General features: G+C 39.2%; 1 protein-coding gene across 1 annotated transcript in view; it reads right to left on the reverse strand.

The window, feature by feature from the left end:
• ADAM22 (ADAM metallopeptidase domain 22) overlaps positions 1–15,412 on the reverse strand; it is a gene marked incomplete at both ends in the record, with an annotated part of 132,955 nt that overhangs the window by 20,715 nt on the left and 96,828 nt on the right. Inside the window, 12 exons of the mRNA XM_082309222.1 lie at positions 917–934; positions 2,205–2,295; positions 3,257–3,365; positions 4,355–4,523; positions 5,226–5,342; positions 6,421–6,526; positions 7,058–7,121; positions 7,403–7,453; positions 7,682–7,762; positions 9,904–9,996; positions 10,529–10,600; positions 14,345–14,444. Coding sequence (XP_082165348.1) covers positions 917–934; positions 2,205–2,295; positions 3,257–3,365; positions 4,355–4,523; positions 5,226–5,342; positions 6,421–6,526; positions 7,058–7,121; positions 7,403–7,453; positions 7,682–7,762; positions 9,904–9,996; positions 10,529–10,600; positions 14,345–14,444 — 1,071 coding nt within the window. The remainder of the gene's footprint in view (positions 1–916; positions 935–2,204; positions 2,296–3,256; positions 3,366–4,354; positions 4,524–5,225; positions 5,343–6,420; positions 6,527–7,057; positions 7,122–7,402; positions 7,454–7,681; positions 7,763–9,903; positions 9,997–10,528; positions 10,601–14,344; positions 14,445–15,412) is intronic.

Here is a 15,412-nt window from a genome sequence, read left to right on the forward strand (position 1 = left end):
CAACCCGTTCCAGTGTTTCACCACCCTCATCATGGAAAATTTTTCCCATTACCGTTCCTGCCACCTATCTGACCTTGTAGTACACAACCAGCACTTGGCAGAGCTCTTCTGCTTTTTGCAAGTATTTTGAGCCTGGCAGAGAAAGCGCTACACACATAGTGGAAATGGAGAACAAGCACAATGGGCAGCAGCAACAAACATAACAGCAGCTGGGACCAGGAGGCGCTGATACAGGCAGAAAACAGGGGAATTTGAGAAACCCTCTTATCTGTGGGGGACTGGGAGAGGAAGGAGTCAACTCCTTCCCAGAGGACCCATCTGCCAGGCAGATGACTGATCAAAGGGAGGTGGTCTTCCAGGAGCCAAACCCCAGTTACAGTTCCTTGTGAAGGGAAAGCTCAGCCCTGTGCTGAAGACGGTACAATGCTTTAGCTACAAATCAATCGAGAAGGGTGGTGGGAAAGAACGGGCTCTTCATTTGCACAGTAATTTAACTGCATTGTATTTTTAACTGCAAAGAAGCTCCAGGAATGAATTTGTCTCAAAAGGCTCCTGAACATCATGTTAATATTAATTATTCAATTCTCAGCCTCCCAAGAACACTTTCATCTCTAATAGCAGATTTTCAGTCTCTCTTATTGGAAATATTCTCCTGTTTTCCTAAATAAAATAGGCTATCTCAGAAGTAAACATTATTTTTGCTACTGAGTCCAGTGAAATCAGGATTTCAAGCAATGCATTTATAGAATAAATACCAATTTCAAGCAAATATTGTTTAAAATATGATACTCCATCATCATCTTTATAGAAAATACAGTGATCTCTGTATTTTCTTTATAGTACGTAAATGAGCAAGAGAGAAGAAAAGTTCTTTCTAGAGCTTTCTAAGACACATTCCATTACTTTTATCACATACCTCTGTCTTCTGTAGTTTCTTTCCATACAAAGAGAAGAGAAAGAAAGAAGAATGAGTTATCAGTATGCAGGTATACATGGTCAGTAAGAGAAAAAAAAATGTAAAGAGAAAAGCAATGTATGCAGAATGAACTTTTTGCTCAAAATATTTCTACAGAAAACACTTCTGAAATAAACATACTCATAAACATACTAAATCAGAATAAACATGGAAAATATATTCATATCCATGGCTAAAGTCAGTGCTGAGTTGGAGGTGCAGTTCATGATGAGTTTAAGTCTATTCACTGTGAAGCTGCTAGTGAAAGGTGCACTCTTGCCCTCCACCTCCAAAAACTAATCCCACTGGCTAGATGTGATCTCAAAATGAGCCCTTAGCTTTTGGAGGTGTACTCAAAATAGAAGTCCAGATTTTCAGATACCGCCAGAAGCTGAGAGTGATATTCCAAGACAGCATAACCTATCCTTTTACGATCCTAATCTTCATGCTTTTTTCCAACTGTTTTGTTATGTATTTCTGAGCTGCCCTCAGCCTACCTCGGTCTAACAAACCAGCAGGGGATGTGCCAGTTCGTCACGCCAAACCGCTGGGGCTGTGTCCCAGCTCCAGCGCTTCCTGCAGCTGCACCTGCCCTGCCCTCCAAGCACACCAAGGACCCGTGGAAGAAGGACTTCAAGAGCCAGTCTCATCCAAACACAGGTGACAAAGTAAGTACCTTGAATCTTTAATACATGCAAAAAACCTAGCCCCCCTCCCCGTTTTTAGAAGAAATTCACAAAAGGAGAAAACCTGAAAAAGATCAGTCAGGCTAAAATAATCCATTTTGCCTTTCAGTGAGTGGAACGCTGACAGCTCTACACCAGGAGAGAACTTGGACTTTTTTTGCAAATTACTCTCTCTTAACGAAAAACATGGCTGAATTCATTTCAGGTTAAGCTGACTGACTATAAATATCTGTTTAAGGAATCCTATGGTTAAATGCCTTACTGACTGACCAAATGCTAATCTTGCTAAATTTACTTAATCATAATCTGATTGTCTACAAAAAAAAGGAAAAGAAATAACTAAATGAGAAATAAATTTAAAACCTGGATCAAGCTCTCCAAAACCACATACACATGTAAGAATTGCTTTAAAAATGCTAATACTATAAAAATGTCACTGTATAAATATAGTACAATTTGGATTTTTTTAGATTATGTTTGAATTGTTCTTTTCATAACATAATCAGCTATTAGATGAAATAAACATGTTTTTAACTGTATTAAGAAGAACACAATTTACTTACTTGTAACCCCAACCAGTTATTCCTAAAACGAGAGCCAACACTAAAATGGTGCCTGCAATAGCCCCTATTATTATATTTGTGCTAACAACACCTGGAAACACAAGAAAGGGGAAAAATATACAGGGTTTTAGGAAAATAATATACAGAAACAGTAAATGCACTGTATTTCAAAAACCTGCTTGGACAACTTGCACTAGGCTGATTAATTGTAACCAGTGATATAATCCTGAAGTACACCATGGACATAAGAACATTTGTAAATTAAGCTTTGACCTCTGTGTCCATTTCCCTTAACTGAACATTTGCTAGATGGGAAAGCTGTGCCAGATATGCCAGTATAATGTTATCAATATTAAATTGCTGTAGCTTACATCCTTATAAACTACCTGGCAAATACATGCTTACATTGGAATAAATGTGACTTTTTTGTTTGTTTTTGCTCAAATCCCTTCCATAGCTGACTAAACTAACCAAAAGAGACATTCTGGAAGACAGTAAAACTGCTCCCACACAAGGATTTATAATTAAAAACATTTACATCCTCATTTTTCCACAATATATCTTTCTCTTGTATGCAAGCCTAAAGATGAATAAAAACTTCCACTCAAAAAATGTAAAAGCCTAAAATTTGTGTGCCAACATTCTGCATACTGGCCATGTAATGAGAAATTGACTCTACAAATAAAAACCAGTCAGGTAAGCAACATTACCTTTCCATGTAGATATGAAAAGTCCCAGTAACTTTTTTTTTGTCCTAATCTATCAACATAATTAATAAGGCTACTCGGATGATTGGGACAAGCAAGGTACAACTGGACACACTGGTTATCAGTCCTGAGAGGTGTACTGAGTGTTTGTAAGCAGAACCGCTCACATCCAGCCCCAGGTCTGAGACCTCATTCACAGACGCTGGGAGGAAGGGAAGGCAATGAGGCTCCTAATGGTGTGCCATGTTGTATGCTAACTGAAAGAGTAGGAGATCTCGTTTTGCTTAATGGACCTTCCTCAAATCAAAGCTTTTCCAGTTATCGGTAAAAATTATAACAACGTACCTTTATTGATGGCATCTTTATCAAAAAATATATCATCTTTGATGCGAAAACTGCAGTCATCTCCTCCCCAGAATCGGTCACAGACACACTTTATTTCATTGCTACAAACCTGCAGCCAAAAGTGTAGCTCAGAATACAATCATAAAATTAATCTATTCCTGTAATTAATACCTACATATAGTTACAGTCATATAGCTCTGATTTTGACTGCCTGCGAAATTTTGCAGAACATTTTTAATATACAGCAATTTTTAATTTCTATGTTAGATATAAATGTATTAAATGTATTATTATACTTTATACATAAATATATGTAATATATATTAAGTACCTTAATATATTTTAATGTAATATGTACTTAATAGAGCCATTTATAATTCCTTTGGGAGACTCTGAACCTCAATCATTTTATTTTTTCAAAATATGATGAAGTGGTTAATTTCAGATAAAAAAAGGAGTTTTTAATGCAGTGTAAAAGACAAAAGATGTTATGAGAGAACAACTCCTTTGATCTCAGCTCAGCCGTAAGGACCTGGACACTGTTTCAAACTGTGTGAGGGACTGAGGGACTAAGGGACTCTCCAGGACCACAGCAAAGCCATAGGCTGTGCACTGAGCGAAGAAGCTGCCACTAGCCAAGAGCCGCCTCACTGCCCTCTTCTCTAGAGCAACATAACTCTCAGCCAACAAAATCCGATGACTTTGTGAACCTTCTTGGCTGTTGACATAATACAGAGGGAATTAAAAAGAGCATCTGGAAGAACAGAGACCCAAGTTTCTCAGTTCTTAAACGTTTATATTCTCCAGTACATTGCCTGAGGAAATACCAAGTTATCCGAAGTTGTAGCAAAATAATCGATAGATAAAATTTTTGCAAAACTAATACGTACTTACTGTGACTCATTGTTTAAGATGCCTTGACTGGTATGCATTACGTTTATTTACGTGCCTCCTCCCCCTTTCCTTTTCAAAAGCTTCTCCAGTATAAAGACTTCTAGAGTCACGCTGCTGGCTTCCTGAAAGGTCTAGCTAGTACACTACACAATGCCAGATACTCAGCAAAAGCAGAAAAAAGGATTAAAGAGTACAAGAACATACACCGTGTCCTGAACAAATTTGGCTGTCTGTGGTGCCTGGGCAGGTACTGAAGTTGAAGGCCTCGGTGGGGAGGCAGCGATGCTCAAGGCACACCATGTTTGGCCCACACGGTGTCCCGTTCTCCACATAGCCCAGGTCCGTCTCCTCATCAAGCTTCACATGGCCGCCACTGCAAGACAACGAAGAGGACCCCAGAGACTTGTGCTGATGAGACTGCTTGAGAAATTGGGCTCTGGGCTGCTGCCTTCATTTCTGTCTGCGTTATACGATGCCCAGGACCAGGAAACAGTTAAGTATTGGCTTATTTATCTCGCTGGCCCTAACATGAAACAAACCAAAGCGCAGTATATCTACATCAAACAAATGTAATGGTGAAAACAAAGACCATTTTTCCTGTGTAAGACATAGTGTTGGATAAAACATTGAGTTTACTTGTGTAGGACTTTGTTTCATCTTACAGTTGTGTGAAACGATGAGAACACACCAGGTCTATAATTGGGTTTCAGCTAACATATGGCAACATATTAAGCTGCCAGATAGCTTTGGCAATGCAGGCATATGTCTAAGTATTTTGAGTACATTAAGTACTTTGCAAACATTAAAGACTGTAAAATCAAGAGGCCAGAGAAGAGCATTATGTCTCTACAGGCAAAATTAACTACTGCACAGAAGGGGCTGCAAAACAGCTGTGCTCCCCACATGCAGTCAAGTTCCTGAAGCTTAACGAAAGTTGAGATAGAATAACAGTTCTGTGTTAATAGGAAAAAAAATTCATGGAAACAGTTGTTCTCCACTTAGGAATGAGAAAGATGCTTTTCCATGCAATATGGATATTGACTGTCTCTGTTCTGTTTTCAGGATTGTCAATTACCTGCAATTGTAGACTTTTCCAAACTGCAAGATTGACGATGTGATTTCACCATCAAGTTCTCCAAGTCTGGGCACATTGGATATATTGGAGCACAGAAGGTATCCACAAAGCACATCCCTGCATTGAGAGAATAAACAGATACTCACTGAAAAGAAAATTCAATGAAAACAGACGATCAAAAAAATGTGGGGTTTTTTTCACTTGCTTTGTAACATGTTTTTTATTCCTTGCTTTTCTCCCACTGACAGTAAATCCCATAAATAATGTCTTGTTTCCCAAGAAAATTATTCTCCTTGGAGCTTGGACTGGGAAAAGAGTCTTTTTTAGGATGTATTATCAAAAATGCTCTGAGTAATAGCAAGCAGGGAGCTGTCAAGAACAAACCACATCAAACTGATTTATTATCCTATTAAGATACCATAACTGTCCTGTAGAAGAGAAGCAGTAGATATTGGCTTTGAACAAACTCTCATATGACACATATGTAAGGGAACTAGAGACACCAAGTTTAATTCAGCTCTTGAAGGGACTTTACAACTCATGTGTGGAGACCTGTGCACTGTCTGGTCTCTCCCATATTACTGAGTATTTTTTACTCATTAATTTATAGTGGAAAAAAAGTAAGGTTAGAAAGGTGGGAAAGGACATTAGTTCACCTGTAGGTAAGACTAGAATTCAAATGGCATTGACAGAATGGAGAACTCATCTGAAAAACCAGGGTGCAGTTTGATGAGGACTGGCAAAAGGTTCAGAAATAGGCAGAAATAATCAACTGCATAAACACAGAATGTAAAACAATGGTTTAGGCAGCAACGTGCAGGAAAAGATGTGGAGGGTTACAATACGATGAAAAGTGAACACGACTTAGCAAATGCAATGGCACGGCATAAAAGGTGAACACCACACAGAGACATGAAACCACAGGCTGCTCTCCTCTGCACTGCTAAGCTTCACCAAGAGTACTAGGACTACTTTTGGTTCAAGTGCTCCCAAAGCTCAGATGGTGCTCTCTTGACAGAGATCATCTCCTCTCGACACTCCTCTCCCTCCAGAATTTCCTGCACTAAGGTCTGCAGAAGAAGGCCAGGAGAAGTCTGTTCTGTACAGAGGCTTTTTGAGCCTCTTCGCGCCATCTAAAGAACTGGATCAGGGATAAAAACCTCATACCAGTTGTTTTCTAAATGTATCAACTTACTGTTTATTGCACTGTATCCAAGAGTCCTTGTCTCTTCCACAGTTTCCTTTCTCAGTCCCTTCAATATTCAGCTTCTCATAGCAGTACCTGTCAGCAGCTGTCACTTCTAAAAACAGAAACAAATATCTTCTAAGATGATGAAGACTTTGAAAAGCCACATCCTGGGAAATGGCAACGCACAATCAAAGCAAGCAGAGCTTCCCAGTCTGTGAACTGCAGTACCAATGGTCTGCAGGTGGCCTGTGAAACTCTGCACAGTGTTCTCAATGAAAAGTTTTATGTTGGCACCACAGGACTGTTTTAAGATTTTGTTCAGATTGACGAGGGTTTATTGGTCCAAAATGTCCAGAAGCCACGGAAATAAATCAATAAATATGAGTATAGGCTCCCTAGGTGGTTATTAATGAGAAGTTAAACCTAAGACTTTGGAATAATCACCAGTAAGTTAACCAACACTAGAGAAAGAGCTAGAAAAGAGGATGGAAAGACAAAATGAGGAGGGAAGAGGGGGACAGACATACAGTCCTAGCTGTTTTTAATGGTTCTGAATATGTTTCTTCCACAATTCTTCTCAGCTAAGATAATCTTTCAAGCCACATGAATGACAACCAACTTAGTAACAATAACATTCACTCACTTTCACCCCAGATATATTTACACTGCCGGTCCCTGGTTTTACATCTTCCTCCAAAACAAATACCCTAGAAAGAAAGGATACAGAAAAAGTTTCAAATAACTTGATTTTCCAAAATATGTATTTGTTTAATATACAGATTTGTCACATGCTTTCTATCGAGCCAACTAACATGTGATTCTACTTTCTGTTCATTTAAATGTGTAGCTCCAAAATATAACTAGCACCCAAAACTCAGGAATGCCAGCAGAACTGTCCCAGGTGACTTCTAAAGATCTTAAATCAAAATCTATAAAAAGCAATCTAGAAAAGCAGAAACAATGTAAAACAAATTGACGTGCTAATTACCTGCTTGTTATCACATGAATATCCATCCATTTTATGAATATTGGGAGAACACTATAGAAAGAGAAAATAACTAATAGATCATAGATCAGACAAGCATGGAAGCAAAGCATACAACAGATGTCATATGGAAAATTATTTCAGTATCATGCTGGTTTTTTCAGTATCAGCAGGTTTGATACAATTTTTATACACCTTACTATACAAAATGGTAACATTCATAGTGATTGAGAGACTACAGGTGATTTTTTTCATCTCTTGGACAGAAGATATAAAAATCACCTGACTGGAATTTCCTGTGCAGTTCTCTGCAATATCACAATCATTCACTGCTTCTCGGCACAAAACTCCTTTAGGTTCAAACTGAAAAAAAAGGACAGAAAATTAGTGTCTTGATTTCTCCGTATCTTGCCTTAAATGCAATGCTTTCTTAGAGTTTTAACCAAAATAAAAAACTGAAAATTTTCACATGCTGACTGAAGTGGGAAGACTTTCCTTTCCCTGGTGCAGACATTGCACCTGTCAAGCCACCGGCCATTTACTGGTGCAAGGGGTACCACTCTCTGAGGCACCCCCTCCTGAGTGCACTGAGTGTAGGGACGTGCAGGGTAAGAGCTCTCACAGGACACAGGGCCCCTGGCGTTTATCAAATCAACACTGCAGTGGCTTGCAGCATTATCTTGACCAGGTCATTGCACCTTTTTGTGGCTATTTTACTCTTCTTTATAAAACAAGAGAGTGATCCTGACCTTCTTTCTAGGGATGAACAACACTGCAAAGCTCTAGGTATAAACATCATGGTTATTAAAATGCTCCATTGTAGAACAGAAACTATTAATAAATGTCTTGAATTATGTATAGTTTGACACCATTTTCTACATGACCAGATACTTAACAACGAAAAATGTATCAGTGACCTAACATAGGCTTTTTGGTTAAGGACTTCTGTGCTAACTCTCAAGACCTGTAAAAGCAGAAAGACATCTCATTAGTGGCAATTGTTAGTGCAGACTCCGTATTTTCCCTGAAAGGCTTCTACAGTCTGTGATATCCAGTTCATTTCACAGCTCTGTGACTTTTTTTCTGGATCTGCATGCACATACATTTTTTCGGGGACAACTGCTAACTCCACAGCTGGTGTGAATGGGCACATATCAGTGGAAGAGCTAGACACTGGTACCTTCTCAGCCTTCAGCTTATCTTTCCCCTACCAGTCTCTGGAAAAATGCAGACAGACAGGAATGTTGTCAGAGACGCTACAGATGCTGGGATGTACACCCACCATGTTTTGCTTGCAATCACTCCTGCTTTCAGGCTGGGTATTACAGGGGAAGGTACCCAAGTCTGGGAACTGTTATATATGGTCTTTTGAGTTGTCTTGATTAACACCTCCTAGGGACATGTGTTTTGCAAAATTCTGCCCTTCTCTTCACTGGCTCACCCTCACCACTCTGTATGTATATAAACCCTTGTCTCATTTGCAAAAATAATGTAGGTACACAGAAGCTTAATTTTTTTCTGAGAGTCTTTAGTATGGTTCCTATGTGACTTGGATACTTGAACAAAATTCACCCACACTGGCAATCTGCTAATCTTTATATTATATTAAAAAAAAAGGAATGTGCTTAGGGAAATGTGATCTCTTTCAGCATAACCTGTGCTTTTTCTTTTTTTAACACTAGGATGAGCACAAAGTCAAGAACATGGTCCACAGTTATTACTAATGTTCCTCCTAAGGAAATGAAATGCTCAAATGCCCACAGAGGAAGATAAAAATATCACACATAGTACACCACAGTTTTAATAACATAATTATCATTATTACTAAATGAGTATAAACAACTATTTGAAGTCATATTCAGCTGGGGTTCCTTACAGCCAAGATCTAGCTAAACCTCCTTTTACTATTTACTGATTTATCAGGAAGAGCACCTTAGAGTTTAACACAGGGCTTGATTCCCTTTACACAATGGGATTTCAGTCAGTCCAAACATAAGGACATGTAGGCAGACCTACCTAAAACTGAAGTCAAGTTTCTTTTAGATGACCCTTCTGAACAATTCTGCTAGCTGAGGGTTGGTTTGGTTTGTTTTTTTCTTTTTACTATATCCTTCTCTCGGGCCTCTGTGGTATGATTTTCCCATTCAGTCTCATGGGTCAAATCCAGAACAACATGTAAGGCAGTGGGAGCAGCACATGGGTAAGGATGTGCGTGCTTCAACAAGGACATCTGATAAAACATCATGGAACTTCAACATGATTCCAACTTGTCTGAAACTGGAAGGCTTTAATTCACCTCTGCATTTGATCACGACCCCTGCCCCAAGAAGCCCAGACTAAAAGACAGAGAATAGCCCCAAACAAACCAGTTTTCAGCCAATTTTAAAAGGCAAGCTTTCAGAAAAAGAAACGCAAGGTCTGCAAGGAAAAAGACATGCTGTGGTGCCTGTAGCCACCTGGATGCATTACTGTCCGGACGCTGCAGTGAAGGTCACTGCCCTTACCCGGCACTTCCGACAGCAAAGCCCGTTGCTGCACTGGGAACCTGCCGTCAGGGTGCAAGTATTGCAGCACTCTCCTCCTTCGCTGGCACACTCCTGAGGAACACACACACTTATAACAGAATACATGGGAAAAGCAGATGAGCCCCAAGCTCTCTTACTACTTCTCGTCTTAGCGTGCTACCTGAACAGATTTTTAATGAGGCTTTTAGGCACCTGGAGGCAGAAAAAAAAGCATGCCCTGTTGGATATGAAGCTCCTGCACAGCTGTTTGCTATGCAATATAGGACTAGTTTTCCTAACTTCACAGTGTCAAATCATTAAATACTGACATTTTAGCACTGACCAGAGTCATGTTCCCATCTACGAAAATACTTTCTTTAACATCTTTTAAGGCCTGATTCTGCACAGGTAGCTATTGCTATTACTCTTCAGAATTTATGCAGTGATAAAATAAAAAAGCTGGCCCACATGGTGTTAAACATGATGAAAAAAGGTAAGAAATGATGAATCCCTTGCCACAGGACCTTAACATTGCCTGTCTTCCTCCACTTAAAGTCAACAGCAGTGACGGGCAGCACCGTGTCCTGGAGAACCTAGTTGCTAATTTAAAGTGTGTTGCACTTACAGCTATCGTCCCACAGTCACATTCTTCTCCATCTTCCACAAAGCCATTGCCACATTCTGGAGGATCCAGAAGCTGCAGGGCAAAATCAGAAACCAAAGAGCATGTCTCTCCTAAGTGAATCATTGTCATATTTATTCTCTACAACACGTTTTTTTAGCTAGCACTCCAAATGCATTAACCAAAACACAGTACCCAAAACTCAGGAAGAAGCAGACTAGAAACAACACAAATGAAATGTGAGAGAATGAACAATGCTGTGAATTAATTCAGCAATATTGCAGAGTCACATGGCATCTTCTGTGTGAGACTGCCATTTTTACAGCAGATTCAGTTTGAGCAGAAGCCACAATCAAAACCAAAAGGTCTGACAATAAAAGAAAAAATTTAAAACAATATGACATTTTCATTATCATCATAGGGGTTGCAACTGCTGTTGTTCTGGAATTCAAGTGATGAGAGCTGTGTCCTCGTTTGACACCTGCATAATACCTTCAGAAGGAATAGCCATAAAAAATTGTCCTTTGGGAGCACGTGGCTCAGAAATGCAGGGAGAGAGGCTGTGTTTCTTTGTCAGTTTTTGTTGCAGTCGGATGCTTTTTTCTTCCCTTTTTCTCTACCACAGTTGGGAACCTTCAGCAGTTTTCCATAAGCACATGTCACAGGCAGATGAGAAAGCATAGGTGGTGAGGCTTCCTCCCCTTCCCTTCAGCCTCCCCACTAAACTGTAACTTAAAATGTCTAAATCTGTATATTTGTACTAGTACTTTCCTTTCCCAGAGACAAGATTTGTTCAGCATCTTTCACATAGGACCCATGCTATGTTATCTTTCAATGGACACCTATAGTCTGTTGTTTCCAGTTTCATTGTTTCTGTTTTCCTAAAATTTGGAGAGGTAATTCTTAAAAAAAAAAAATATTTTTTTTTCTTTGGGCATGACAAAACATAAGAGTACTTTTATTACATAAATAAGAATGCATATAAGCGTGTCACCAAGACTAAAATTTTGCAGATTGTCCTCCGAGTTCTCCAATTAAACTAGGATCGTTCCAGAAACAGCTCTGCTTACGAGCCATCTGCACAAGTACATCACTCATGCTGTACAGTGCATTTTTCTATGGCTGCTGCCTTTCTGCCAGTAGCCCACAGGATGGAGCATCATCCCACGTACTTCACTATGCCACAGACCAGCCTGAGGCTTGTGGTACAGGCTGATGTGCTATTATTAGATCCCCCTATTGAAATGGAAATTTGACTGCAGCATGAAATGCATATGTAGAATGTTACATTAAATGTAAGCAAGCAATTATCCTCTAGAATTATTACAGAGTTGTTAAAACTGCTTGTTTCCTACATATTTTTCCAGACATAACCTCTTCAGTATATCTAGGTGCGCTGCACAATACAGATAAGTAGATGGTAGTAAAACAGGGTTCTGCCTTAAAACATTGGGCCAATTTGCTGCAGTACATAGGGACAGCCAAATATGAAATGGAAGAAAAAAAACCATGAAAAGCAAATTGGGTAACTTTTCCCAAAAAGTCATATAATTCATCCAGTCATTTGAAAAGAGCATATGCTCAATCTGCTCCAGCAGTCATTGATGTAATTTTTGGGATCACAGTTGATCTTACAGTGGAGCACTGTTGAACACTGCACCTTGTCACATCAGTTTTCCTTTTTCTAATATTTCTTGAAAAGCAAAAGTACATCTGTGTTTCACCACCTTTGCTAGGAAACACGTCTTCGACAGCCTTGTAAATCTGACAGACATCCATTGACGATAACTTTAAATGAACCCTAACAACAATACGTACAAGAGTCTAAATCACCCTGGCTTCCACATCTAACTTTCATATTTCCACATGCCATTAGAAAAAATTGTACATGCTGCCAATCTAAATTGAGATGAGAGTAACTGTTTTTTTTCCAAGTGACAGATGTGTAAATGAACATAATCGCTAAAGCAAGCCCAAATAAGACACATTACACTATGGAAACAATTCACTCAGCAAAGAAATAAAACCACCAATATTTCTCTCGACCTTTAATGAGATGGAAAAAAGCAAACTTCTAAAATGCAGGTGCATTTTAAAGAATGAGAAATCTTACATCTTATTAACAAATTACAGTGCTTTCTCTCCACTTTTAATAATACATTCTTCCATGAAAAGGAGACCTTTGAGAGATAAGCAGACTCAGCTTATCCAGATTTGATGCCTTCTCTTATGCTCGCTAAGATTTATTGAAATTCTGTGGTTGTCGGAACACGCACTTTTTCTCAGCCATTCCAGGAGGAAGGTGCATCACTCCAGAACTGACTTTCTCTTTTACATGTGTGACTACCTCAGCTACCAAGTCTTTTTCCACATTAGACTGTCTTTCTGCCTTAGCCTCTTTGGTTGTTGAAAGACAGACATTAAATAGAGGACAACATTAATTATATACAGAAAAGAGTCAAGATTGTTATCCTTATTACTTTACATTTTAACACATGCTTCAGTAAATGGAGCAGGAATATACTGAAGCCCTGCTGCAAATCCTCCATTGTAGAAGTGCTTGCATCTTGGCTGGAGTTTCTTTAGCCTTGTTTTGTACTTGTCTCCCTTAAATGTCTCAGTTAATCATTTCACACACTTTGCATCCTTCACATGAATATACCTGTTTAGCAGGCCAAAATTGAGACAAGAGAAGCAAAGAAAATGCAAATACTATCTCAAGAGATATTCTTCACTTCTCCTGATTTCCAAGACTCATGCAGCAAGACCTCTGATTTCATACTTTAGAGGCAAATTTGGAGGGGATGGGTCAGTCATTTAAGTGGGTCCCAATGCTTTTGTAGCTCTCCCACACCCAAGCCTTTAGGGAGGTAAGCCACCATGCTAAATGAGTACAGTGGCACTGAGGACCAGGGTCCAGCAGGGATTCACCAGCCTTCCCCGTCTGCGGGACTACCCAGCACAAGGCAGGGTTGTGCAGATCCAGATGTGACGGCCTCGAAGGAGCTAACACAGGGCTAAGATGATCTGAGCACTTCTCACCAGACGTTTCTCCCACAGCGCACATGGTTCAGGGGATGACAGACCATGTGAGCAGTGCCTGGGGAATGAGGAGTGTGATGGGTGCCCAGCAGCCACGGGCTCTCCTAGTGTCTGTCCCATACTCCTCAGGGCTTTCTCTCCTGTTCTGCCTCTTCCAGTTTTAGAAAAACTAGTCCCAGTTTCCAAACTCTGTTCTGAGAGCCACTGTAAAAACTTTGCCTTCTCCAAACAGGGAGAATATCACAACCACTTGTAACCGCTGGTGCCTGCAAAGCCGCTGGGCTGCACAGCAGTGCACCCCCTGCAGAAACTCTAGGAGCTGTGTCTTCATCTTGGCACAGATGTGAAATAGAACCAATCTTAATTCAGCTTCCAGAGATTTGTACCAAAAGATATCAGTTCAACGCAAATCAGAATTCAACCTGTGCAAAAGTTTACCAAGACACTTGAAACTCAGCAAATAAGTTCAGCAACATATTGTATTTACAATATTCAGAACAAATTGTGTGAGGGATGGTTCTAGATCAAAGCCTGTGGCAACTCTGTTGGACATGAAACCACTTACTAAAAAATTCTTTAAATATAATTTCCAAACTACTATGAACTAAAATCAGCTACTTTCACTCATATGTCACCAGAAAATTTAGAACTTAGAATCAGAAATATCAAAATTACAAGTGGGGTTTTTTTTTCCAATATTATGATTTTCATTCTTCTTGGTTTCATCTAAATTAGAAATAGAATAGAAATAATACTTAAGAATAAGGTAATGCTTACTTTGGTTGGTTTATTGAAAAGGCAGGCTCCACCTCCATTGTTTAAAAATTCATGATACTCTTCAATATCACATTTGGAGAACTTGCTTGGAAGATAATACCTGCACAGAAAAAAGGTAGCAGGATTACTTTCTATAGTGCTTTTTACGCTATATTTTGTTTTTTCAAAATAGGAGGAGAAATACAATGTTATACTGTAGAAAAAGTACAAAAACACACTGTTCAGAATCAGAGTGACTATCTGCTTGTCAATCTAATTTGTAAATCATTTTAGTAAATGACAAAGAACTTTCAACAATGGCACAGAGCTCATGGAAAATGAGAGGTCTAAAACATTTCACTAAGTTATTTCATGCCAAATACCACAAATCTTATTACACAGTGTGTAGTTCTCACAAATATGACCTGTCCCACTAACGGGCCTGATGTCAGAAATACGTTTATTTCTTCCCATACATAACACAGGAGACAAAAATTGCTCATAGTTCATTTCCCTCTTAGATGAAATTGCTTTCCCGGCCCACAGAATTTTTATATGAGAGAGTTATGCCATTTTAAAACATGCTTCTAACAAACATCAGCTAACATTTCAGTCTCCCTCTCTCATGTGCCCCACTGAATAAATTTCATTCGAGTACAGAGTGCCAACCTAAGGCACAGTGCACCACCTAAAAACAATATGATGCAGAGAATCTTTGCATTGATCTTTTCCACAGGGAAAGAATTTTTCCCAGAGTAACTTAAGCGATCTTTATATTTAGGTCCTTAGTCATGAAAGTACTTATGCTTCAAGCAGACCTTGGAATCTCAAGGGCTTTCCTGTATCAGCTCATCACTGGGTAAAAAAATATTAGCAGAAGTGCTAGACAAAATAATCCTACATTGCTGGGAGTGATGGCTTGCAAACCATAATTGGTCTTTTCCATCTCTAGTGTTTATGATTTAGGTCTAAAGACTACAGAGAATATTCACCATCCTTCATCAATAAGCTATGCAAATACAAGCTTTTTTTGTGTACCTAATTATTTGAAAGGTTTGGATTTCAGATAAAGAATTTAAAGACCATTAG

Source organism: Platalea leucorodia (assembly GCF_965183815.1).
Source record: "Platalea leucorodia genome assembly, chromosome: 1".
In the NCBI taxonomy this organism is placed as follows: Eukaryota; Metazoa; Chordata; class Aves; order Pelecaniformes; family Threskiornithidae; genus Platalea; species Platalea leucorodia.